Source organism: Chroicocephalus ridibundus, chromosome 4 (assembly GCF_963924245.1).
Source record: "Chroicocephalus ridibundus chromosome 4, bChrRid1.1, whole genome shotgun sequence".
Classification (NCBI taxonomy): Eukaryota; Metazoa; Chordata; class Aves; order Charadriiformes; family Laridae; genus Chroicocephalus; species Chroicocephalus ridibundus.
The window spans coordinates 75,425,518-75,452,444 of NC_086287.1; the positions used below are offsets into that span (position 1 = coordinate 75,425,518).

General features: G+C 49.0%; 1 protein-coding gene across 1 annotated transcript in view; it reads right to left on the bottom strand.

Annotated features, from left to right (window-relative positions):
- The window catches only part of NECAB2 (N-terminal EF-hand calcium binding protein 2), an 85,593-nt gene that overhangs the window by 27,579 nt on the left and 31,087 nt on the right, over positions 1-26,927 (bottom strand). Inside the window, exon 3 of the mRNA XM_063334256.1 lies at positions 17,935-18,043. Within this exon, the coding sequence (XP_063190326.1) occupies positions 17,935-18,043 (109 nt within the window). The remainder of the gene's footprint in view (positions 1-17,934; positions 18,044-26,927) is intronic.

Below are 26,927 nucleotides of genomic sequence, written 5' to 3' on the forward strand. Positions count from 1 at the left end.
AAAAGTCTTTCTTTCAAAGTAGAATAAAAAAAAATAATCAAGAAAATCCAAGTGTTTTTTAGTTTCAGGCCTTTTTCCTCCGTTTTCCAACCAATGAAGCTGTAGCATGGCACAGCACAAGCATCCATCCACAGTTTTGGTGGGGGTGTGCACCCTTTGAGACTACTTTCCAAGGCAAAGATATACTTTGGAGACCCTCCATTTGCCTCTTGGGACCTAATTTCTCCGACAGAAATACGAGCCAAACACGAGAGCTCAGCTTTCCACCTAGAGCATCTTCTGAAAAATCAGAATCCAAGCCAGAAGGCTCATTTGGCCAAAAAAAGGACTGTTTTATTGCTCACCACCCACCACCATTTAAATACACGGGGATAATTTGACCAGATAAACATACTGGCAATAGGGAAATAGTTTTCCCTGCTGGTTCACATCCAGCTATTTCAAAGAAAAAGAAAAGTCCTCAAAGCGTGATACTCCTCCCTCGTATGTGGGAGTTTAAAGAGCAACAACCATGCTGCGAGAGCGTCTCCTCAGTGGGCTTAATTAAGTGAATTTGCCCAGCGGGTAATTACTGCTGCACAACCAGCAAGAGGAGGTGGCTGCCCGGAGTAATCGCTGTGCCTCCTGCCTACACCAGAGGGAAATGCATTTCTCCCCCCAAAACCCCACCCAATGTTAAAATGAGGTTTGATGAGCGCCTGAGCTAACGAGGATCCCTGGGAAGTCACCTCTTCGCCTCGCCATGTCCCTGACTGTACTTTATCTGGTGGACGGGACTTTCATAGGAGTTGTCCCTGCACCGACTTTCTGCTGCTTTTCCATCGGTTCAAAGCACTTTTAAGCTGTTTTTCTTCCCCGCCTGCCTTTCTTGAAGCACCCTGCTGTTTTTCAGACTTTCTCCCCGGGGAAAGGTGGGGTGGTGACACCAGACAGACGGCACATTGCCACTGGGGGTCCAACAGCCCAGGGATTACGAGCTCAAGCTGAGCACCTCTGGGTGAGTGCCCGTCCCCCACATAACCTCCAGGACTCGGGTCAGAAGCTCCTGCTACATTGATACAAATCAGCCCAATACTTTGTTTAAGCAAATCAGCATTTTCCAGCAGGAGAAAAAAGGGTATTTCTGGAAATTTCGCACCTTGATTATTTGCTTTAGCTCTTAATTAGCAAGCCCAGCGCAGCACTGGAAGGCGTTACCCAGAGAGCATTCCAGGAGGTCTTCAGGGCTCAGCACGGCAAAGCCAGGGCTGTCCTGGTCCAGCGCTGGTGATGGTCCTGCTGCTATGGACTAGAGCCCTGCAGAGGTCCCTTCCAACCAAAATGGTCATGAATCTACCATCCAGCATCTCTCCCTCTCTTTCCCAGCATCTCCCTGTCTCCCTAAGGCAAGGCTGATGGCCTCTGGCTTGCTGCTGTTAACGCGTTTCTCCAGGCTTCTCTTCAATTATAGAAAGGAGCAGAAAAGTTATCTCAGAAAGGAAAAGATAACGTGGAGGAGCGGGGGTGTGAAATTCCCTTCTTGAGTTCCAGCTCAGCCAAGGGAAGATGTCCCAGGCTCTCCCTACGGGCGGCACAATCAAAAACATAATGGGAACTCAGAAGTTGCAAATACATCAAAGTCTCATCTTCACAGCATATTTCTCATGCAAATCGCTGCCTGGATGTGCTGCTCAAATGCCACTCAACACCTGATCAGCTTCAGCTGAAGATAATAACTCTTTTACTTGGGCAGATGAAAGGTTTGCATCAGCAGCCACACAGCTTAGTTGCTTCAGCAGCACAGAAAATGGAGTTTTTTTCTGAAATCACGTTCTACTTCTATTTCCATCTTCCATTCACAGCTTTGGGTTTGCTACAAGGCTTCAAACGAGCATGGAAACAAATTATCCTCTAGCGTTAGCCACCTGCAAAACTCATTTTCATTTAGGAAAGACTAAAAAACAACATGTGCAGCTGGAAAGTATTATTATATCTGATGCTACGCCTTCTAGTCCCAGCAGCAACAGCGCTGTGTTATCTCAGCGCCTCAGAAGTGGAAAATGTACATCCAGATGCCTACTAAAGGGTCACAGATGGTCACTCTTGATCATTCATTTCGGAACTCAAAGAAACGTTTTTACACAAACCCCAGAGTGAGTGAAATTCTTGCAGGCAGAGCATGAGAAATACCAAATACTGAATGCCAGCCAGGAGCTGAGTAACTTTAATTCTAAAGAACTAAGCAACTTCCCAAGCCCTTCATCATACTCTTCTGGAGAATCCTGCTAAATTCTTACCAAGACCTACCCAAGGACCTCCTTCACCTGCCCACTGGCTTTGCAACAAAAACCACACCACCTTTATGATATTTAGTCAAACAAAGACTTCCAAAATCTGAGGTGCCACATGCAAAGAAACAGCGCGAACCCCATGCCAAGGCTGCCCACAGCCAGACGTGCCCCCAGCCAGCTGCAGCTTCAAATGACGCAGACAGACAAGTATTCGTAACGTTATGTCAGCTTTGGCTTCCATTTCTTTAGCTGTGGCAAGCTGGCAGGCAGAGCTCTGGTGCCCACCTGGCTCTTACTCTAAAGGGTGGTCTTCATCTCCTGCCAAAATGTCCCTGCTCCCTGCATGAAATAAATCTGAAACGTATTTTGCGGTGCGATTCATCGGGAATAACTCGAAAGTGAATGAACAGGCACAGGCTCGCTTGTCCCACACAGGGTGCGGTACAACCAACGCACAGAGTGAGCAGCGCGTCTGAAATAACCCAGTGGGTATTTTTCATTCAGCTCTGCTTTTTCCAGCAGGGTGGGGGGAAGTACCTATTTCAATGCCCTGAGTGGGTGGAGGAGAGCCCCGTTCGCACGAGCTGATACAGGGTTCACCATTCACTGCAGGCAGAGATTTCTCCCCAAATCCACGTTACATGAAACGTGTCCAGTTCTGGGCTACCCGGTTCAAGAAGGACAGGGAACTGCTGGAGAGGGGACAGCAAAGGGCTACCAAGATGATGAGGGGACTGGAACACCTCTCTGATGAAGAAAGGCTGAGGGATTTGGGTCTCTTCAGTCTGGAAAAAAGACGACTGAGGGGGGACCTTATCAACGCGTATAAACCCTTAAAGGGTGGGTGTCAGGAGGATGGGGCCAGGCTCTTCTCAGTGGTGCCCAGGGACAGGACAAGGGGGAACAGGCACAGCCTTGACCATAGGAAGTTCCACCTAAACATGAGGAGGAACTTCTTTCCTGTGAGGGTGGCAGAGCCCCGGCACAGGCTGCCCAGAGAGGCGGTGGAGTCTCCGTCTCTGGAGACATTCCAAACCCGCCTGGAGGCGTTCCTGTGCCACCTGCTGTGGGTGACCCTGCTCTGGCAGGGGGTTGGACTGGATGATCTCCAGAGGTCCCTTCCAGCCCCTACCATTCTGTCATTCTGTAAAACAGAGTCCATGTGGATCGCCACGAAACTGGGACACTTCCAGCACCAGAGCACGATGATTTGGATTAAAAGACCCACGGGGAACAGCTCCCATCGCGGCTCCTGAAAGGGACAGAAAGGCTGCCTTCTCCAAAGCAAAACTAATAACTTTATTCTTGCCTTGGCACTTGCTCCATCTTCGAGCGCTTGGGGAGCACAGCAAGGGGGTCTGAAAGCCCAGCAGTCAACCGCGGTTTTCTCCGAAGCGCTGATACCACAGAGAGTTAAAAACAGGGACAAAAAATTGCCCAGAAACAGAGAGAAGTAAAAGGAGGATTTTGTATGAAGTTTTCACATATAGATTTTGTATTACGAAGAGCCTCATCACCTATGGTGCGTGATTTGGGATTATAACACTAGGTACTCTGGGAGACAATCTCTTTCCTCCTACTTGCCCTTGCTATCAGCAGTATTTTTGTTCACTGGTCTGAAGGGTGAAATCTAGTGTCCCCAGGGATGTTTTGCCCACCCAAACCCAGGGCGCGAGTCATTCCTGCTCCCTGCACAGGCTTTCCTCTGGATTTGGGCAGATGATAACCAAGATAGGGACCATTTCACTTCTTTTCCACACTTGCTGCTCAGCAAGACAGAAGGTGAGCAGCAGCCGGGCTGCACAGCAAACCCGCATTTAGACCCACTGAATATTAATATTTTCATATTGGTATTTTCACATGGCTTTCTCCGTGGCTCCTCACCTTGATAAGCCATCTGCATTCTCATTAATACAGACACTGCCCAGATCCAATTTTCAACCCAGAAGACCACAAGCATCAGAAATGTTAGCGCACGAAGCTGTGCACGAGGGCACCAGAGTCCTCATTACGAGCCAGCAATCTGGAAAAACACTGATTTTTCAAGGTAAACCAAACTGACCTTCAATACAAACAAGCACGGTACATCTGTCAGGCTCAGGACAAAACACGCTCCTTTACTCATCATGCTTCAAGGCTGTTCCCTCCCTACACAAGGAGTTCCTGTGAAGCTGCTGCAGTGTGGTACCGGGAGGCCAGGACAGACCTGCTCTGCCTGCAGAAACACAGAGACCTCACGAGGTCCTGGTTCCCTGCTGAGCACCCGCAGGTAGTGCTCTCGATGCCCAAACCAGACAAAAAGCATCTCAAGATACCCACATCTGGGGTTTCAGCATCACAAAGGAGTCTCCTTTAAGTGACCTTCTAGCATGATGGGGAAGATCAGCAGGAGACCTTCACTCCCTCCTCCTCCTCCTCCTCCTCCTCCTCCTCCTCCCTGATGTGGAAGCCCCGTGGTGGCGGCTCTGCTGGGGCAAGGAGAGCCCTCTCACCCTCAGCAAAGTGCCACATCGCCTTATGGCCACCATGCAGCCCAGGGTGCAGGGCTCCCAAGCAGACACTGGCATCCTTCCCGCCATGCCAGAAGGTGCTGAATTCAGCCTGGAGCAGCTTTCATACCTCCGCATAACGCAAGTGCCTTAGGAAGGCTATTCCAGCTCTGACTGAAAAGGAAAAGGGAGGAAAAAAAGAAAAAAGAAAAAAGGCTGGTTAGCACCGAATACTAACTCGTAATTGATTCATCATGGCGCTGAATCCCACAGGTGGGCGGCACACTTTGGGCAGCAACAGGTCCAAAAAAGCCTGGACCTGCTCCAAAATCTGCAGAACCCGAGTGCAGATGTCCTGCCTGGCAGCGCGGTGCAGAAAGGCGGTTGCCATAGCACTCGGCCTGAGCGGTAATTAGGGATGCGATGGGAAAATGTCTCTTCTCTGGCCAGTGGCCCGCAAAGCAATTGCATTTTCCTTGTAGCAGTAATAAACCTCGTAAATATGATGCGAAGAGGCTATTAAACTTGCTAAACAGACTCTCTGAAGTCCAAAACCATCCAAGCCGAGGTGTGGCCGGCATCTCTGTCCCCCGTGACCCCATCTCGGCTGCTGGTCTCCCACGGGATCCGACTCCATCTTGGCTGCTGGTCTCCCATGGGATCCACCCCCACCTCTCCCGGCAGAGCCCCTTACCTCGGACATGGCTTCACACTCATCACCGTCCTTGAGGAAAGGCTTTTAGTGTGGATTTTCCTAGGCTTGGAAAAGGGAAAACTCTCCTCCAGGCTTTCCACAGGCTCTCAGGAGTGACCCCACCGGCCCTCCCGGGCCACATACCCCCTTCCCCTCCCCACGGCCGAGGGCTGTGCATGAGGTGGAGGTGCAGCAGCACCGGGCCACATTCACACACTGGGGCTCAGCCTGGCCATAATGCTGCTAACGGCGATGTTCCTGCTTTCGCTCCTGCAGCTGATAAAACCAACGCCGGCACTTTGTCAGGGTGCGGAGCATTAAACGCCCCTCCATTCATAATACGCTTTTTCAGCAGCGCAGCTTCTCAGAGTTTCCATTTCCTTTCAGGGAATCGATATCTACCATAAAGATAGAGACCGTTACAACACAACATGTTATTTGCTTAGTTTCTCATTTTTAAAGACTCCAACCTGCTGCTACATTTCAAGGCCGGTTCAGCTCCTCGCTCCCTTGCCGTACTGATTCACTGATTTATTCTGCAGCCATAGACATGCATGAAGCCCCGGGGCTGCCCTACACAAGCCTCCGCGGGACCTGATTTCCCACCTGCAGCTGCAGGTCCGGGTCAGAAATAGCACGGTGAAGACCCCAATTGCCTCTCCTGCATCCCCAGAACATCCCAAGCTGCAAACCATCCCTGACGCAGACCAGACGCTCTATTCCATCAGTGGTTTCAAGCCAACCAAAATCACATTTTCTCTGCGGTGAAGTATTTGACAGAACAAAACACCCAGCTCTGATCATCAAGGGCACCAAGAAAAGTGACTGAACACGGATAAAAATGAAACAAATGTTCTGCATGCTGTTGGAAAACACGCTCTAAGCTCTCATTAGTTGAAAGAGAAATAAATGTCACTTTAAAAAAAAGGCAGGGGCAATAAACTGGCATCTGCGGCGTACCAGACATTTGTTTGTTCATTCATCACCAACTGCAATATGGCACTCTGGGCTGTCAGCCCGTGCGGGACCGTCTCGCTTTGTCGCGCAGCTCCGGTGCCGGGGTCTGGGTACCGCTGCCGAGCCGGGCCCAGCACCGGTGCGGCTCTGCCCCGCCGGCCCTACCGCTTCCCTATGTTAACAACATCACACACACAGCAAAAAGGTGCAATTTTCCGCAAAGTGCTGCTCATGAATCCAAGTCCCCAGACTCCATGGAGCGCAGGAGAAGCCCGAGGCAGAGATGTCCCACGGCAGCTCTCCGTCCTGCCCTCCGCGGAGCACCCTGCACTCGGGGACACCACAGCCTTCTGCCACTCAGTTGTGGGCAAGGGGATGTTTTTTCCCACGTTACGTATCCAATCGGGCCACCCGTGTTAAAAGCAAAAATTGGTGGGGTGGTTTCTGCTCACAGAAGAAAATTTTGGGTGATAAAAGGCTCCTCTTGCATCCCTCTTTGTACCTTGTAAGACCATTTCACAGGCTATTAAAAATAATCAACATCATCTCTCTCTGCTTTGTCAGAGGCGGCCAGAACCTCTAACCAGTCACTTAACAAAAGAAAAATCTCTTGAAAAGCTCATAAAATCTCCGGACAAGACGACAACACAATAAAATGCCTGTTTGCAGTGCAACTGATACCCTGACAAATATATCAATGCAGCACGCTGATTTACTAAACTTAATCCAACAGCTGGTTTCTGAGCACAGTCATCACCTTAAATAAAACAGACATTTAGTACAGTACTAAACATTTTCAAGTCTCTGCGTGTGCCAAATCCCTAATAAATTGCATCTAAACCCTTAACTTTTTTTTTTTTTTTTTTTGGATGGATGACTTGATCTGGAAAGCATCACATCAAAGAAAAGAGGATGCAGGTTTAATTTCAGCCTACAAGTAATTTAGCGGCTAGGGGGGATGGCACTTCCAAATTTATTAAGTTGCCAATTATTATATACACAACTTGGGACCGGTGTGTATATACGCCGGGTTCTATCAGCTCTCGTTTAATTTATCCCCAGGCAGTGGAGGGTAAAACTGGGGACTATAATCCTCGGAACAATGGGCTGTAGACACCGTGGCCAGCACAGAGGCAGCACAGGGCGACCCCTTTGCTCTCAGGGTATTTCCACCAGCTCCACTTCAGAATCACAGCATGATTTTTTGAGATATTTCCATCGTTGAGATAACTGATCATTTAATTTTGGCGGCCTGGTCCCAGGCAGAGCCGGTGTCACCAGCCTACGTCCTGCACCACGTCCCCCTTCAAACCGAGCTCTTCGTCTCGCCCGTGCGTTCCATGAACAGTGAGCACAGCAATTGCGTCCCAGTTAACGACGCATCAATTTTGCTGTCAGGCTTCTGCAAATTCATCAGCCTCAAGACAGACTTTTAAATACCAGCTGCTTGCGATGCATTTGAACGGCTCTGTAATGTCAACTCTATTACCGGGATAGTTACTGTCACTATTTCGGTTTATTCTAAGAGGGATCCCCTGTTGAGGGGAAAAATAAAAAGGAAAACCAGGAAGGAAAAGAATATTTTCAACCTATGATGCTCATTTATGGAATCACGAGGTAGCCCTCCTGCCATGGAGTGCTTGATAAAGTGCTTTAAAAAACAACAAAACAAAAAGTTGTCCAGATGGGCTCCCGTCCACCCCCCACGAGTGTTTTCCCAGTTTGGCCAGTTCAATAGCATTTTCCTGGCTGCTCTGTTAGAAGCCAGCAACATCCACAAGCATGTTAAAGCCTAATCAGCATTCAGCCAGGGCTGCTGGGTTGCGGTGGCAGTGCGAGCGGATAAGGGATCACCTTTATGCAGCGCCTCTTCTTCTCCCAGTCGCGATGCCGGAGGAGCTCAGGTCATCTCCACACCAAATGCCACCGCCAGGAACGTGAGGGCACTCGCAAAGCCAGAGCTGCTTTTCAGTGCCCACCACGACGGCGGGGAAGCAGGCGGGGACAAAACCAAGACACCCCCAAGACACGAGTGCACACAGCGATAAACCAGTTATAAAGGCGGAAAAGATTTATGCATTCATAACAGCGACTGGAAACCACTGCCTGGATTTCAGAGCAGTTACCGTACTGGACCCTGCAGGGCTGAGTTTTCCGGAAAAGAGCGGTTTGCATCCAAACGCCCTCACCCCGCCACCCCGGGGTGCTTCTGGCCTCATCCTCCCTGGGCAAGAGAGCCAGGGGACGCTGTGGCTTTTCACCTTCACAGGGGCCCGTCAATGGCTCTGTGGCTCGCAGCAAAGCTATATACTTCAGCTGTTTTTTCACAAACCTCCCTCTGCTTCTTGGTCAGAGAATCACAGAATGGTTTGGGTTGGAAGGGACCTTAAAGCCCACCCAGTGCCACCCCCTGCCCTGGGCAGGGACACCTCCCACCACACCACGTTGCTCCAAGCCCCGTCCAGCCTGGCCTTGAACCCCTCCAGGGATGGGGCAGACACAGCTTCTCTGGTCCTCTTGTTACCTTCAAAAGAAGTAACCATTTGTGTATGTTTTTAACCTTTTATTATTTCTTTTAGCTCATTTTTCAAAGCAAACCACTAAAACAATGAAATACTCCTTTCTGGGGGGCGAGCAGAGGGTCTCTCAGGCCTTTTTGCACAGAGTGCCAACAGTACAAGTCAGTCAGAAATGGCCTTTTTTGACAAATGAATGTTTAACATTTTGCCTATTTCTACTTGATACGGAAGCCTGAATTAATCTGATTTCTATTTGTAATCTCTGTCACATTGAGCTGCAAAAGAGACAGAGAAAAAGTAGTTGTTTGGAGCTCAGCTGAATGATTTGCTAATTGCCAGAAGCAAACAGTAAGACACTGGGAGCATGAGTTAAAATTAAATCAGCTTGCTCTTCCTTTTAGATTTCGCAGGTATCTTGGTTATGATCAAATTTGTGCGTCGGAGAGGAAGAAATCAGAGCAGCAATCCGTCACACACAGCTGGCAGGGAACTAGTAAAAGAACAGCAAAGCAAGAAACCCCTGTACTCCGCTGCCTGTATTTTCCCAGTATCTTTGTTTCCTAAGTAGTCTCTTCTCCTGCCACTGAAAAATGATCTGGAAAAATCTCTCCCCACACTCAGTCCCAAGGCGGACTGCTTGCTCTGCCTACCAAGGACACGTCTGCTGCTTGGTCTTGGTGCCCTACGCACATTTATTCAGGAAAAACACATGGATAGATTCGTAAGACTGGAGCTTAAACCAAAATGCTACGACCTCTTTGAATGCCTACGTGACTCGAATACGAGCAGCTGATTAAAATTAAATATCTTAGTCACTTTTACAGTTTTAAGGCATGATCTCAGTATCTTTCCATTCCTGAGAAAAGAAAACCCCTGACGTAGAGGGACCCCTGCACAGTCCGAAAAATAAGCTGCCGAGCCCCGTTCCCAGCTGGAAAGCCCTCTGGTGTGATGCTTCTCCACTCTGTGTGCACAGACAAACCCTCCCCGGTCCTCGCCCTCCGCAGCGAACACCAGCCCGCGGCTCACAGCTAAACCCGCCTGGCCGACGGTATTGAACAGGCTGCCCCCGGGGACCCCGCCAAGCAGCTGCCTGGGGAAATGCCTGGGAAATACAATGAGAAACAGAAAAATGTTCTCAAACGTCTGCTCAAATGAGTTTCTGTGCAGTTTTTCCAGCCTCGTGTTTCTCCCGATGACCTTCCCAGCAAGCGATTTGTTTTAAAAACCCCTTTTCTCCCATGAGCCTGAGGTGTCTTGCGGCTCTATCAGCACGCAACTTTGGCACCAAGTATTTCTTCACTTAGATGAAAAGTAGAGCAGAGTACAGCATAAGTGACAAGTCCTAGCTTATTCTTAGAGAAGAATAAGCTAGAAGAATATCCTTCTTAGAGAAGAATAAGCTAGGACTCAAAAAACATCTTCCACATAAACAGAAAGAACAAACTCCACCAAATGCCCACGCTCTCGAGAGACAGAAATTAGAGCCAGACATATAATTTTTGTGCAATCATTTTGTCCCTTTCAGAAGAGACAAGAACTGTCTCTTGAATCAGTTAATCAAAATCTCAGCTGATTATACCATCCGTAGCTTGTTTCCCAGAGAGCTAATTGAGAACATTCAATATTCAGAAATTAAGTTGGTTTCAATGGGCACATCCATCTCCGTAGCGTGGGCTTTGGGCTCTCAGACGAATCCGGCACGCCACTGAGCCAGGTTTGCAATGCAAATAGCCAAGATGAGGGAGGGGGAGAAAAAGAGGGAAAAAATGCCCAATCATAATCATCATTGTTCCTTGCCCAAGAAGAGGAAGTACTTTCTTTTCAAATTTGAGAGGGCTGGGTGGCAGAAACCTGGAGAAAAGCATGGGCAGCAGAGCACTGCTGCTAAAGTCTCCCTGCCCACATCTATCGGATGGAGTCTCCTCCATCACCAAAGGACACCAAACCTGATGTAGGTCATGGGAAGGCAAAGCATCTGAGAGGGTATGCCCGGGGCAGCTGTGGTATCCAAGCAAAGTGGTAACAACAGACCTTTTCCACCAGAGGAAAACAATTACCGGAGCAGAAGGACAGCAAGTTGCTGCAGGACTGAAGGTCCTGAAGGTGTCCAGGTGTGGAGCAGGGTTGTATGCTGGAAGGAGGGTGTTGAGAACCTCATGTTCGCTTGTGATGATGTGAAGCTCCATTTCTACCCAGGTTATCAGATGGAGCACAAGGCATAGCTTTAGCCTGCACACATCAAGCTTCCTTGCAAGCTATTCGCCGCTTGCTTGGGAACAGATTTTGAGCTCTTCTGCCGTCACCTCTAACCCCACCAGAATGTCACATTGCTCTTCTACGAACACCAGGAGTTTTCAGAGCTCAGAGTACCACTGAGCCAGAGAGCTGCAGGGCTGCTACCAAGATATAGAGTCATAGAACCATAGAATGGTCTGGGTTGGAAGGGACCTTAAAGCCCACCCAGTGCCACCCCCTGCCCTGGCCAGGGACACCTCCCACCAGACCACGTTGCTCCAAGCCCCGTCCAGCCTGGCCTTGAACCCCTCCAGGGATGGGGCAGCCACAGCTTCTCTGGGCAACTTGGGCCAGGGGCTCACCACCCTCACAGCAAACAATTTCTCCCTCAGATCTCAGCTAAATCTCCCCTCTTCCAGTGTAAAACTGCTACCCCTCGTCCTATTGCTCCACTCCCTGAAAAAGAGTTCCTCCCCATCTTTCCATCTTCCTTTGGCTCCTCTGGTGTGGAACAGCATCAGTCCGGACCCCCAGCTACACCCGCAGCACCTTGCGAGCACCTCCTCCCACTCTTTGGAAGCTGCTCACCATTGTAGAGCGTCAGGCTCCATAGCCACAGGCACAGAGCCTTATGCGTTTGCACAGGGTCTAATGTAAACCCATTTTACTCTCTGGGTATCGCAATCAAAATAACGGAAAAAACAAAATTCATCCATGCAAGCATCAGCCCAATTTTGAGAGCTTCTGGCTCCGCAAATGCCCTGCTGATATTTGCGGAGGGTAAAAATGGGAGAAGATCTGGGGGATGTTTCCTAACTGGGTTGGAGGAGGAGCAGGAGGAGCACAGGCTGCCGTGCTCCCTGCCTCTCCTGGCACCCATGCTCCGCACGCCTGCCGCCGGCACCACACGCACCACAGCCCGCACCTCACGATGCAGGAGACAGCTCGCCCCGGCTCCTGTTCCTCATTAGTGCTGACACAATATTAACAGCTTCTCCAGCACAACTAACAGCCAATGACACATAGGCTTGTCCCTCCTCATTTGCTCTGCTTCCATCAACCTTAAGTAAGCGGCTGAGGTCCCACCGCGCCAGCCCAGGGATGGACCCAGCTCATCAGCTTCATTTCGCCAAGCAACAGGTTGTCCCCACCAACAGTTCCGCATGGAACTGCAGACATTTAAACACCTTGCGCAGGGCCATGTATGCCCCATCTCCCTGCAAAAGCTCCCACCCAAAGCTCCCACCCTCTCCGCACCAGCATTGCAGGGCTCTCAAAACCCTGGAGCTGACTCCACCACTGGAAGCAGGGTGGCTAGGCCACCACAGCAGTCTCTGTTGCGGGACTAATTAGCACAGGTAGAGAAGCTCATCAGCATCGTTACCTGCTCCCAGGGTGGCCCTGCAGAGCCGCGTCTCCATTAGCTCTGGGGCTGAAGCCAGCACTCGGGCTGCCTTCATTGTACCCCACCACAGCCCTGCATCCCAAAGCAACCCCAAACTACTCTGGATTTATAATCCAGCTCCCTGTGGTATCTGAGCAGCCGAGAGCTCGGGGGAGGAAGGTGGCTCCATGTTTCCAAGGTAGCTTCCATGTTTCTCAGTCTCCGAAGGCTGACACCCATCCACCCCCTGTCTGAGCACAGCCCTATCTAACCACCACGAAGGGCAGGAGGCGGCACAATGCCGAATGCGCTACAGGCTGGAAAACCCCATCGTCTCCAGTTCTCCATTTGTCACAATCCTCCAGCAAAAGTGACAGCCTGGGGAAGCGGTGAAGGGCTTCCAAGAAGAGATACCGCTTCTGTTAATTATCCTACATGCATGCTCCAACCTCTTCTAGTGTTTGCCACTGGAGAGAAGAGCTCATTGAGAGGGGGGAGGGGGGGAAATAAAGCAATTAAAAGAAGAGCTATAAGCCTAGCAAAGAGATAACAAACGACAGAGCAGCAGAATGCTAATGCCATGTTCTTGGCTCCTTGTGAATGGACCTGTACAGCTCATCAGAGAGAAGTCTTGCTCCAGCGAGCAGATCTCTTCCCCAAAGGATCGTCCTCTGCAGCCATGAAAAATGCACGAGATAGATAGAAAAGGAATTTTTAAAATCCCCTGCCAGGACTAAATTAGTCTGGTCAACAGCCACGTCCGACCTCCCCCTGCTTTCACAAGGACTGAGAGGTCCTTCCTTCCGAGGGGAAGGAGAGCGGGTGTAAGCGCTGGCCCAGGGAGCTGGGACAAGATGGGACCTGTGGGTCAGGCAAAGCAAGCTTCACCCAGTAGCTTCACCTCATCCCTTGGAGAAGGTTTCACCTGGCCATTCGTGATCCTAAAACTGGCTTGACTTCTCATCTGCAATGACTTTTTCCTTTTAAAATTGATATATATTAGAAGAGGTAGGAAAAGTTGTAGATAACTCTCTGCACATGTAACAGGAATTCCCAGGGGAACACCAATCTAATGTTTTCTAAAGCCCTGTTCTGCCACTAAACCAAAGGTAAGTATATTAAAATATGTCTGTCTACATATCATACACATAATTTGTGCAATTCCAGTAGCATCGATATTAATAGTAACATACCATTACCTCCCCATTAATCTTCAGGCAGCTCCCCATAAAGCACTGCTGAAACCTCCTGAAATAGCAGCTAAAACCAATAATGAAAAACCACCTAGCAACATCTCGCTTTTGCCTCCTGCCTCAGCTGGGAGGAGGGAAGGAGGGCAGCCAGCCTGAGCAACGCACAGGCAAGCACCGCTTGATCACTGCTTTTAAGCAACAGCAGGTTTATGAGTATAATTTTGCCAAAAAAAAAAAAAAGAAAAGAAAAGAAAAAAAAAAAGGATTGAAATACGTGACACATTTCGCACGTTCCTGCTGCCAGATGAAATTACCAGCAATGATGGGACTTGCAGCGCAGTCCTCGCACCCTGCCATGGGTTCTCTTACAGAGACACCCAGTAAGAAAAACCCCATGGCGGTTTTTGGAGCCCAGGCCCATCATTAACCTCCCAGAGACACTTCCCGGGCAGTCAAGAAGAAAGGAGGAGCCTCGCTAATGCCTCTGGGCTATTCAGAGCATCTCATTTCAGTTCTGCATCCTCCTTAACACACCTTGTGGGCAACGCAGTGTTTTACCAAGGACCGTAATTCCCGAAGGAGAAGCCCACCTCCCCGCCGCAGCACATTGCAACTGACGCCCCACAGCAGCCCAGCTGCTGCTCCCTCATTAACCAGACTCACCTTCCCACCCATCTGCCCCAACTTTTCTCCTTTCCACCGTCGTCCCAGCTAAAGCAAGTCAAGAAACCAATACAGGCGTTCATTTTGTCTACTCCAGTAAGGCAGTTCCCTGCTCCTAAAAATACTCCAGGAAATCGAATCAACATTTTGCAATTTGGCTGCTAACAGCAATTACTAATAATCAGCAGGAACATAATTTTCTTCATTTTCTACTCTCGCTGTAACGTAATTTCAATAGCAAACTGTTTTGCACACTAAACAAACATCATGGGCAATATGAGAAAAACAGATAAAACAAAGTATCAAAAAACAGCTTCAAAAATAAACAAACTTCTATCAAACGGCACATGGTTGTCATTCAAGCAGCCTTTTGGGAAGATGAAGCTAATACTGTTCCTATGCTCCCCTGTGAGATGGAAAAATGAAAGCTCCGCTCCACTCCTCGTTGCTCGGTGGCAGCAGCACTTGGAACTGCAGCCCCGGCCCCGGGGGCAGCGTCCTTGCCGCCCGGCCCCCCGGCAGAGCCGCCGACCCACGCTGCGGAGGACAGAGGACGGGGCGAGGTGAAGAGTGCGCACACAATTCCAAGGGCCGTACCAGACGCAAGACTGCAAGTCAAGCAAACCCCTCGTTCCATAGGGAAAAGCACCTTTTGCAGAAGGAAGCTCGGCTCCGAAATAGGTTTTCTGGAGATCGAGAGCGCTCTCGCAGAGAAAAGAAAACGGAGGAATATTTTCTTCCCCCAACTCGACAAATTTGCTGTGGGTGCCTATGCTTTCCAAATCAATAAGCAAGTGCCAATTTCATGCCAGGATTTAACTTGGAAGGGTGACCAACTCACTGCTTCTCCTGCCAGCCGAGAACGGCAGATGCTGCACTGCTCTGCGCAAGCATCGGTCCCTGGCGGGTATTGGTGACTGAATCAAGCCAGCTTGGCAGAAGAAAGGCGCTACTGAATTGTGGGAACTCTTGCCGTGCTCAGGAGCTGCTCAGCGAGACCTTCCTTGCCGGCAGCACTGGTGCGTGACACTTGAGAAATAGCACATTTTCTCTCTGTCCAGTTTAGAGGAAATCCCTTACTAAGGCTCCGAGCAAGCTGCACATTCTCCAGTCCCCAAGGAAAACCGGACTGCAACCTAATGTCCCGTTTCAAGAAGGCCAGAAGAAACATCTGCACACTAACCCCCATGCAGCCTGGTTGACACATCAGCTGTCTCCATCCTGTCAAAGGCCAGGTGAAAGCTGATAAGCTCCGGCAACACTATAAATGATTTCAGAAGAGAGGCAGGTGAGCACCCAAGTCCCAGAGTCTATAGAGAGCCCGCCCGGAGCATCACCTAGAGCCCGATAAATAGACCCACAACGCATACAGCAGCACCTCGTGTCCATTGAACAGGAACCATTAGACGGGATGGACCATTCCCAGCTAATTTTCGTAACAAGATCACTTGAGCTCCTTTGATTAATTATTCAGTGAATAGTATATGCTGAGCTGGTCTTCGGCATTTCTGATCTTGGAATAAACTTTGGGAAGTACACACATTGGAAAGGTGGGATTTTGAGAAGCCCACATTTACTTTGCCTTCAGGAACACCTTCAGCAGCAGCCATTGTGCCGGGTTGAAGGGTTTTACAGCTGCGGCTTCGGTGCCAGTGCACTCTAGAACAATAACTCCTTTCCAGGGGATGTTTTGGATGGTGGCAAAGCACGCACCACTCACATGGGCAAGACTCTATCTACCTGCTGCCAGAAGGTTTTACAATTAACCAGACCGTTATTTTTTTAAGCACTTACTGCAAGACTTCTCATTTGAAATTGGATTCTCTTTTCATCTGCTTTTTGGACAGATTTCTTCTCTCTAGAGGCATAAGAGTCACGCTGGAATACTACTCAAAGCTGGCTTTCGTTTGCATTTCCAAACAGCCTAACCTACCCGGGCTTTTGAAGATGGGTTCCTCTTGGAAAGACAAAAGCCAGCAGTGGGCTGTGTCCTTTGTGCCGGTGCCCAGTGCCACCACCAGCTGCTGGCAGGGGGGGCTCCCACCAGGGCCCCGCAGACCCCATGGCTTTGTGCCCGTCCTGAACACTGCTGGTGCCAGAGCCTTGTCAGGGGGCTCACAAACATCTCACACCTCGCCAAAGGCAAAGGCAGTCAGAGGGACCTGATGGAGAGACAGCAAAGGCAGGCAGAGGGGCTGCTAATGAGTTTGGCACCTTAATTTGATAGCTGGGCGCAGCCTGCAAAAGCTGGATTCTCGGGGAGAGCAGTCAGGTGCCACATTTAGCTTCAACTTTGATGTAAGATCAAGCTAAAGCACGCCTAGTGCCCTCCTCTGCCATCCTTTTCCCCTGCTGCTACTGCAGCTGCGATGCAGACAGCGCGGTCTGCTCCTGGAACTGCTCCTGCCTGTCCAGGGAAGGGCAACGGAGCTGGTGAGGGGTCTGGAGCACAAGTCCTGTGAGAAGCGGCTGAGGGAGCTGGGGGTGTTCAGCCTGGAGAAAAGGAGGCTGAGGGGAGACCTTCTTGCTCTCTGCAACTCCCTGAAAGGAGGGGGTAGCCAGGGGGGGTCGGTCTCTTCTCCCAAGGAACAGGCGATGGGACAAGAGGAAACGGCCTCAAGTTGCGTCAGGGGAGGTTTAGGATGGAGATTAGGGAAAATGTCATCACGGAAAGGGTTGTCAAGCCTTGGAACAGGGCTTGACCTGGGGCAGTCCACCAGGGCAGTGGTGGAACTACCAGCCCTGGAGGTGTTTAAAAGCCGGGCGGACATGGTGCTGAGGGACATGGGTTAGTGGTGGACTGGGCAGTTTTAGATTGATGGTTGGACTCGATGATCTTAAAGGTCTCCTCCAACCACAACCATGCTATGATCCATCCCCTTGCTCTTTGCACAGGCTTTGTGTGAACAGAAGTACGGCCGCACCAGGCTTCTGGGGTCAGAGCAGAGGCAAAGCGGCTGCAGGGCTTGGGCTGGCCTCCGCACCACTGAATTCCACCTTGAAGAGAAAGGGGCGGGTCTCTACCCAGTGCTAGAGTGATCATTGTGCCAGGGGATATTTTGGATGGGAGGCAAAGCAGGCGTGGTCTAAGTGCGGGGGATGCAGACAGATTTCAAAGAGACAAGACCACAAATCATTCCAGTTTTTTGTGTGTAAAATAGCTGGACGAGACAATGCTTACAGAGATTCACACAGTTACCTTTTATAGCACAGCAAAGCTTTTAGATAAAGTGCAAAAGCTGAAGAGCCATTTAAACACCATCACAAGTAAAACTAAGCATCATTTCAGATGCCATAAAGATCAGGTTGCACTAAAGAAAATGGCCTGCGAAAACCACCAAGACAACAGGAGTCACGGTAGCCATCATAAGGAGACACAAACCAAGTAGAAATGGAGATTTTTGCAAAGTTTTGCACCCCTGCAGCCTCCACGGTGCTTAGCTCTCCAGAGCAGCACTGCTGCTGCACACTAATGCAATGATCCGAAGGCCCTGTGAAACCAGGGGGTGTCAGCGCAGGGAACTCACTTGGTGTTGTCCGAGTCGATGGTATGGAAGAGCTTCTCAAGTTCTTCTTCGTTGAGTGTCCCATCTGAGAAAAAGGCCTGAAACTCCTCCAGGGACAGCTTCCCATCATCTGCAAACAGCAACACAGCCGCCGTTAGGGAACAGGCAAAGCGAGGGGCACGACGACTGAAAAATCAAGAGTTATGTTCAGATTTAAAGATTCGGACCAAAAATTAACTCCAAGTGCTTTTGCAGAACTGACCCTCAACCAATGCAGGGCACAACCTCTTACCGGCCATAGGGCAGCACTGGAGGCAGGTGAAGCTGCAGTTGCTCCTGGGTGTGGATGTCGTTAGCAACTAATTGGGCTATAACCCAAAGCATGACTCAAGCCTAAAGAGGAAAGCCTGCAAGCATCATCCTAAAACTGAATTACGTTTAAGAAATTGTGGAGTGTTTTGTCTACCCTGTGTTCAAGTGCTGCAGAATGCTCATTAAGGAACATATAATAGATAGGCAAAGACCCAGGGCTGGAGGTTAATGACAGACCCAGCAGTATCTTTCGCCATCTCCATCCAGCTGCATCTTCCCCAACATGGTGCATCTCCCAGCTCTGGACAGAAAACGCAAAATAGCAGCTACCAAGCATAACGAGACATGCCTTGCTTCAGTTGTCAGCTGTTCAAACGCACAAGGGCTGTGTCACCGTAATGTTGTGCCTTTACTTCTAAAGGGACCCGATGACGCACAGGATCCATCTGCCCGGCCATACGGGCTACAGGCTGCTGGCTGCCTTTTGGCAAACCCACCGGCAGGCGAAGGAGTCACAAGGCAGAGGCTTAATGACGTTCTCCTGGGCGCCTAGAGAGGAATGTGCGCTCATTTCAGCGGCAATCTCCAAGCTCATCCTCGAATGTTTATTTGGATACCGGCTCTGGGCAGAAGCGCGCAGGCACTTCAGCAGCCTCACCTCCGGCTGGACCAAGTGGCCCTGGAGAAAGCCAGTGCCCGGGGGAAACTCAGAGACTGAAAAATAACATCACCCAGATTTGAAAATCTGGCCATACACTTTGTGTATTATTTTATGCATTAATTATTAATTAATTCATTATTAATTTAATACTAGGATTACTACAGCCTCCTTAAATGACCAGGGAAGAACAAAAAAAATTATCATATCCATGTACGAGGGGATGCAAGAAGGACTCCTTTGCAACTTTTGCTGATAGCGGGACAAAGGCTCACACTTAACTGTTAGATGTAGAGCTTTTGTCTGTGTGCTGTGGACAGGTACAGCACGTCTTCAAAGCCACAGATAGACATGGGGTCTGGAGAAAGCTCCTATGGAGTTCAGCAATAAAGCAATGGGAGAGGCACAAAAGAAACTTTAAAGAAACTTTAATTTGTGCTCTGGTGTGGAGCAGTGCCCAGGGAGGAATAACTACCCCAGCTCACATACTATTTAGAGTCTCTCCATTCATATCCACAGAAGATTCATAGACTGAAAATGATGCCTACTTTGCAGTAGAAGAATGTATCATTTATTATTTAATCAAACCAATTATAAACCCTGTTGCTTCTCTTTCAGGAAATGATGCTAGAGGACAAAATTAGCCAACTTACCACATACTCATCAATATTTCTTCCCCAAACTAAATAAGTCTGCTGTTCCTAAAACATACCTGCATTGCCAAATGCTAACCCAGTTTGCTTTACCTGACAAAGACAAATTTAGACCAGTGATAAATTGAGCCCAAGATACTTATTTAATTGGCAATTACGAAAGGAACACAGCAGGAGAACAAAATCTACAGTGAAAAGGGTATCATTTCCAGAGCACCACAATGGCTAGAGAGAGAGCCCAGCTGCCTATATTGTTTTCCTGCCTTCCCTCCCCAGAACGTGACCTCTTTGCAGCAGGCAGGGTGCAGAATACCAATGCACAGCTCGGAGCACGGGTCCGATTTTTCTGATGTCAGAAAACTAAAGCCCAGTTCTGGGCTCCCCGGTTCAAGGAGGACAGGGAACTGCTGGAGAGGGGACAGCAAAGGGCTACCAAGATGATGAGGGGACTGGAACACCTCTCTGATGAAGAAAGGCTGAGGGATTTGGGTCTCTTCAGTCTGGAAAAAAGACGACTGAGGGGGGATCTTATCAACGCTTATAAACACTTAAAGGGTGGGTGTCAGGAGGATGGGGCCAGGCTCTTTTCAGTGGTGCCCAGGGACAGGACAAGGGGGAACGGGCACAAACTTGGACATAGGAAGTTCCATCTCAACATGAGGAGGAACCTCTTTGCTGTGAGGGTGGCAGAGCCCTGGCACAGGCTGCCCAGAGAGGTGGTGGAGTCTCCGTCTCTGGAGACATTCCAAACCTGCCTGGACGCGTTCCTGTGCCACCTGCTCTGGGTGACCCTGCTCTGACAAGGGGGTTGGACTGGATGATCTCCAGAGGTCCCTTCCAACCCTACGATTCTGTGATCTGTACTTCAACAAGTGCCTGTGGCTTGAAGCATCCCACCAGCATCACCTGGAGCTTAACCCGAGGGGTTCAGAAAGGCTGTGCCCAGAACAAGAGCCCCATCCACACCATCCATCCCCACAGCTGGATGAGAAGCTTCCCCCACAGCACTCCTGTTTGTGCAGTATCCTAGGCCAAGATCAAGATCTGGCTCATTTGGCTTCTTGTGATCCTGACTGACAATGAATAGGTCTTCAAGCACCAACATAAAAACCATAACGGCATTCCTGCCTCATGAGGGCCTAACAGTTCTTTATATATGGTACGCTTTTCTTGTAAACCATAAATGAGTACTTTTCCACCTCAAAATTGTCCTTCCGCACAGAGGGCAGGTAGAAGTAAATTCCCAGGAAAGTCACATAAATCCACTTACTAGGAAAGGGAAACTGTAAAAGCAAGTGATTATTTCCAGGAGTGTACTTTAATCTGAATTTACAGTTTGCTCACTTCTGAAAGGCACAAAGTGTTTCTAAGTTTAAGGAAAAAGTCTTTTTCCTTTACCTAGTTTGTATCTTGTAACCTGCTCTTTCATTTTACTCTTTCTTGTTGGGTTTTTTTGGTTTGGGTTCTGGTTTTTTTGGGGGGTTTGTAATTACTGACACACAGTAATGTGTGCCATGCTGCATTTTTGCTGCAGCCTCTGAAATGCTGGCGTTTAAAATCTGTGTTAAAATGCTGCTCTGACTCCTATCTCCCAGCCTCCGGAGTCACAGGTGAGAACAGGTACCAACACGTGCCCATTTTTCACTGGCATTCAACAGCCCAAAGTAATACAGGACGGGTGGAGGATCTAGAGGGAGGAGGAGAGGACAGTAAATTTAATTTTCATTGTTTGGAGACCCCATAGAGGGGTTTGGCCCCTGGCAGGAATTTGAATAAAAGTACAAATTTCCCTCTTAAACAGTGCTCAAGACTTTCACCCCGCAAATAATGCCTTAAAGTACCAGCCAGCTTAAAGCTGATCCTTATTTCATACAAGGGGGAATACTTGTCTGCAAACACACAAAAGCAAAAGCGTTCCAGAGGAACGAGATAATCCTTGAGCTGCATATCTATAATTGTGCAAGTAGCCTGAAAGCAGCGGGTTGCTGGAGCCCAGCCGACGAGGAAGCCTTGGGGGAACTCGAGCGATAAGAGGACTCAGACAGGGCTGGGATTTGGCAGTTACAATTAAACTGGTGGAAAATCCCGGGTGAGGAGGATTGACCACAACATTACAGACACCAGGTCTACCTGCCAGCGGGGGCTGTGATAAGAGCCGATGGAGCCGCTGTGGTCCAGGAGCAGCCTTATCAGGAAAGTCACAGAAAAGCAAGCTTCTCCTGAATGCAGAAGTGTCTGCGCTCACCAAAGAAAGGATAAGCCTTCCAGAAACCTGCTTTTTGCTGAAAGCTCCTGGGCTGGAGAGATACAACTTCTCCAGACAAACCGTCGGGTGTCGTACCAGAGTGGCAGCGTCAGTCGTACGGTCCGACCTGCCCCGTGCCCTGCCCTGCAGGAGATCCTCTGGGGACACGTCAGTCCTAGGCAGCTACTTCTGATAGCAAGGGTAATAGAAAAAATGAGATACCACACCAAATCTCACTAAACAAAATGAAGTTTCCAGCAGTTTCAAGACCTACAGAAGTCTTTGTGACTTGTGACTTTTTCATCTGGGTGACCACACCAAAGGCTGGCAACCTGCTTCCACCTGCGCACAGCCCTCCCCCTTTAAACCCAGCACCTGAAGTCAACACTGAAGCTGGCAGCAAGGACAAATGCCACCACTGAGAAAAGAGATAATCAGGCTACAGTTACTCTGCCATTTTTTCCCGAGACACTAATCTTCATTTTACTCTAGCTTTTCAAAATAACTCAATTGCAGGCAGAGACCAAAGCAAATTACCTGCCAAAGAGAGTTATCAAAGTTAAAACTAACCAAAGATATAATGGAGAACATCAGAAAGCCCCAAATGGGATTTTATTATTGCTCCATTTGCCATCGTGAAAATCTGAGGAGTCTGGAGGCGGCTTCTGCACCTTCTAACTCGCACAATAAGGCTGCTCTCACCCACTAACACAGCCAGGGGAAAAACCAAACTCAAATCATAAATCGTCCAAAATATAGGAAATCTGATGGCTGAGTTTTTGGAAATTCACTCAAGCGATACAAATAGCTTAAAGCATCTACAAAATATAAGGTCACTGTTCTGAGCCTGAGTTTGCTAAATCCATTTCCAATTACATCAGGTTGAGCCTGTTCATATATTTTCTAGCTATATTATGAATATATTTCATTACTTATTTTTATTACTATATAAGTTCTAGAATGCTTTAAGCCCGGGTTAGTGTGCAGTTGCCAGCAGAGCTACGGGTAAGCAAACTGGATTTTATTGTGGCCTGTGAATAAAAATGACAACTTCATTTTTTTTCTTCTTTCTTGGGAAATGCGTGTGCAGATACAAGAGCCAGCGAGAACATGGACAGTTAGTTTTCTACCCCGGCCCCTTCACCCACAGCTCCCTCAGAAGTCAGCAGGAACACTTTTATTCATTTAAATGAACCTGGATATAGACTTGATTTTCCAGTCCTGGGCTGTCAGGAAAAATTACCTCCCGGTCCAGAGATGTGATCTGTGATGGATCTGAAAGATGCGGATCAGACACTAAATGTGAGACCTCAAAATAGCCCTGTTAGCAGAGGTTTTAAGCTGCAAAACCTACTTTTAAAACTGGATGTTCTCCCTGTCCCAGCAGGGACATCCATCGCTTATCGCCCTGTTTCCCCGGGCTGTGGCTAACACAGATACACCTGGAAGGCACCAGGAACTGCACCCCAAGAATCAGATGCAAGGGGAAGTCATACTGAATGGAGGGAAGGATATAAATAGGTCCCTAAGCCTGGAGAAAGCCATTTCATCTTCCATTTTCAGAAGAATTCAGTGTGGGTTTTTTTAGACCTTTCTTTTTTTACCTAGATGCTGTCCCGGTAAGTGTCTTGATGTCCTCCAACATCTTAATCTGTGGCTTTGGGGCGGCTGGTGGAGGACCCCCCTGTCAAGCTGAGCTGCCACTCTCAGGAGAAGCTCACGGGTCACATCCCCTGCGTCACCGAAGGGCTGGGACTGCACCTTGCACGGCATCGCACAAGCCTTCTGCTGGCTGAGGAAGGGGGACCTCTGCTCCCAAAGTCACCTGCAGCCAGATGAAAATTATCCGCCCACTTTGCCTCCAGTATCCCAGTGTTGCTTCGGGGGCAATTGAATTTAGTTGGAAGCAGGGCTGGTGACTCACCCCCAGCTTCGGCTGGAGCCGCGATGCCATGGGAGCTCTGCGGGAGAAGCACAGCCTGTGTTTTGGTGGCTCCTCACAAGGATGGTGCCATCGCCACTGGAACTACTGCAAACGTCTTTGCTGATGAGATGGAACACACATTGTTAAAAGGAAATTACTACAATTATGGTCATTTTCTAGTGAAAGGAATTTAAGTCATGACTTCAAAATCACCTTTTTTTGGAAAGGTAACGGATGCCCAGCCCAGATGTTTTCACCAGGGTTGGTGCCACGCCAAGCCATGCGCACGGATAACCTGAGAGACAGATTGATGTTTCTATCACAGCTGATAATATCTGTTGGAAACGCGCCTGTGCGCTTCCTAATGCCGGCTGGCATTGCTGATGGGAACAGCTGGTTGACGCGGGCATGGGAATGCAAACGCTGGCACGGGAGAAGCCACAGTTTCCCACACCGACAACGCCAGGGACCAAACTTCAGGGGCTGGGGTGCTGCTTACTCAACTCATGCGAAAACACTTGATAAGTGCTTTTCTTCTTGCCATTGACACAGTTTCACGGTAGCGTCTCTTGTCTTCTGCCGGTGACCCCACCACAGCTCCCACCAGCACAACCCACCGTGCTCCTCGCCGCGGAGCAGGCTGCCACATGCAGCTCCACTTTCAGCATCGCCATTTTCTTTTTGCCATGTGTTAACACAAACCTTTGGGATTTTTCATCTTCCTGGGACATCTTTCCTTTCTATGCTCAGACAGGACCTTACAGAGACACAAATTGCACGTGGCAAATGAAAAAGTAGCTCTTAAGAAGTCAGGCAATGTCCCTCCCTGGGCATTCAGCCCAGTAATAAAGATCAGCTCTTTTTCAGGAATTTGAAGATACTTCTCTCTGTATCAAAGCGCGGAGCTCATCAAACAAAATACGTAAGTCATTTTTGGTCTTTTTCTTCCTCCTCTGCAGCAGACAATGCAGTTTCGCAGTACAACTGGAACGGGCGTGTATTAAAAATCCTTTACATGCACCGATACAGCAGGACTGAGGCTCCTTTTTGTGCCAGCGTTAAACCTTCTCATTTCCATTAAAAAAAGGGGGAAAAGCAACTTTCATTTCAAAATAACCTCATCAGTCAGCATAAGATGTTGAGGAATGAGTTACAGCCTGGTTCTTGTCTGGGGTGATGAGTATGCGTGTACCAAGCAGAGGACTGGCAACCTTCCCTGCGGGACTTGGCCTGGGGGAAAGTGGGGATTTGCGTGGCAGCCAGAAACCTGCCTCTCCATCTCACCAGGAACAGCCTGGGCACCCAGCGATGTCCATTAACACGCCAGAATTTTCATCAAGCTGCTCAGCTCTTATCTTCAAATCAAGCCTTTTGCCATCCTACAATTAGAAGTAATTTTGAAATTCTTTTTAATAGTAGCTATAGATAGATAGGGAATGTAGGCCGGTAGGCAGGGAGACATGCAGGAGTGATACAGCGCGTTTTCTCCCACTGTCTTTTGCAAAGACTACTTTTTTTTTCCCCCATTTCCCAGACAATCCTCACCCTGCTGTTACGAACCGATTTAAATGGGTTTTATTCTGCACTCGCCCAACATATTGACTTCAGATGTTTTAGCCTAGGAATGTCTTCCACAGGATTTCCCAGTGCTTTACGAACTAAATGCTGGGATCAGATTTTCCCAGGGTGCAAACAGCCTGCCCAGGCTCAGTGCAATCGCTGCTTAACAGAGGCTGTAAGAAAAAAGTTACCCAAACATTTAGAAGAGGATTCAGCCAGAGGTGCCAGCATTCCATACCGTTTTCCTATGGAAAACCTGTGTCAGTTTCCCTCTCGCTAATTAAACTGCTTTTCTTTCCATTTAAAAAGAAAGTGAACGCCAGCAGCTGATTCCAATAGATCTGCTTCACATCTGCAGCAGCGCAAGGCAGGACTGAGTCAGCCCCTCCACGTGCTGCTGCTGCTCTGCAATCATTTATGAAAACCGCAGGCGATCTGGGGCCCCGGGATGCTTTGTACATGAACATGTTGGTCTAGGTCAGGGCAGACCAGTGGGAAAACGTTCGGGAAAAGGAACTGTAGCTTACAGGAACCGACCTCCTGGTAAATCGTCCACATGAAGAGACAACCTGACCCAAACAGCCCGATTCTCTCTCCCAAAGGCTTTGGTTCTCCACGTATTCAAACACCTGCCTTGCTCTCTCCAGCAGTACTCAGCCCCATCTTTCTCTGTTGGCCCGAACGTTCTCCATTAATGCGCCTTCAGCGTCCTCCCTCCCCAACACTTCCCTCCTCCTTCTCCTTTTTGAACTGGAGTTGTGGATGCAGTAGTACAAAACTAGGATTTAAGAGAAGACTGTATGGAGAGAAGTGGTTCAAACACCATCAACCTTTGATCCCTACTACTCGATCCCCAAAATTCCTGTTTAATTGCCCAGGCAGCCTTGCTGCAGACCCCTAATTCAACTTCAACTTTTGAAGTTGCATTTCAAAAACCCCACAAGCTCTCACTACCAAACCCGCCGGTCAAAGCGCCCGAGCTACTGACAGCCTCTCCAAACATTTGATCTAAAGGGGAAATAAAACACAAAGACAGCACAGCTTGTCGTCTCACATTTGAGACCACTCCGTGCTCCAGCCATCCCAAAGCTGTAAATCCTGACTTCAAAACTTCCTCCTTCCATTTAAGACAAAATTCTTCCAAGGAGACCTTGCTCAAAGAGAACAGAACCTGCCTCCTACAGCGCCCTAAAAAAAACCTATGCTGCACGGGAAGTGCTACAAGCCATCAACAATACACTAAAATAAACAATGTGAGAAAAACTGATATTTGGATACATATATTAGAATATTCGCTAGTGTTGCTGCTATTTTCCTACGCAACAAATAGTTAATTCCTATGTACCAGCAAACCACGGTGTTATACACAATACCCTGCAAGGTTAAGTATTTCTTTCTTTGCACAATCGAGGTGGCCTGGGAATCACAGAGAGAGATTTAAATCTGCCACTGAGCTCTGCCGCCACCCAAGCAGAGCAGTCGGTTTATTGGGGAGACTTTTTTGCAATTCCGCCCACCTCCACCAAAAGCTACGCATGGTTTCAGGCTGTTGCAAGGCTCTGAACCCCTGCCACGCCACGGTCCTCCTCCAGATGCTTCCCTCGGGATACGCTAAAAGGCACAAAGCTCAGGGTGATGGGCAGGGATGGAGAACCACGGTGG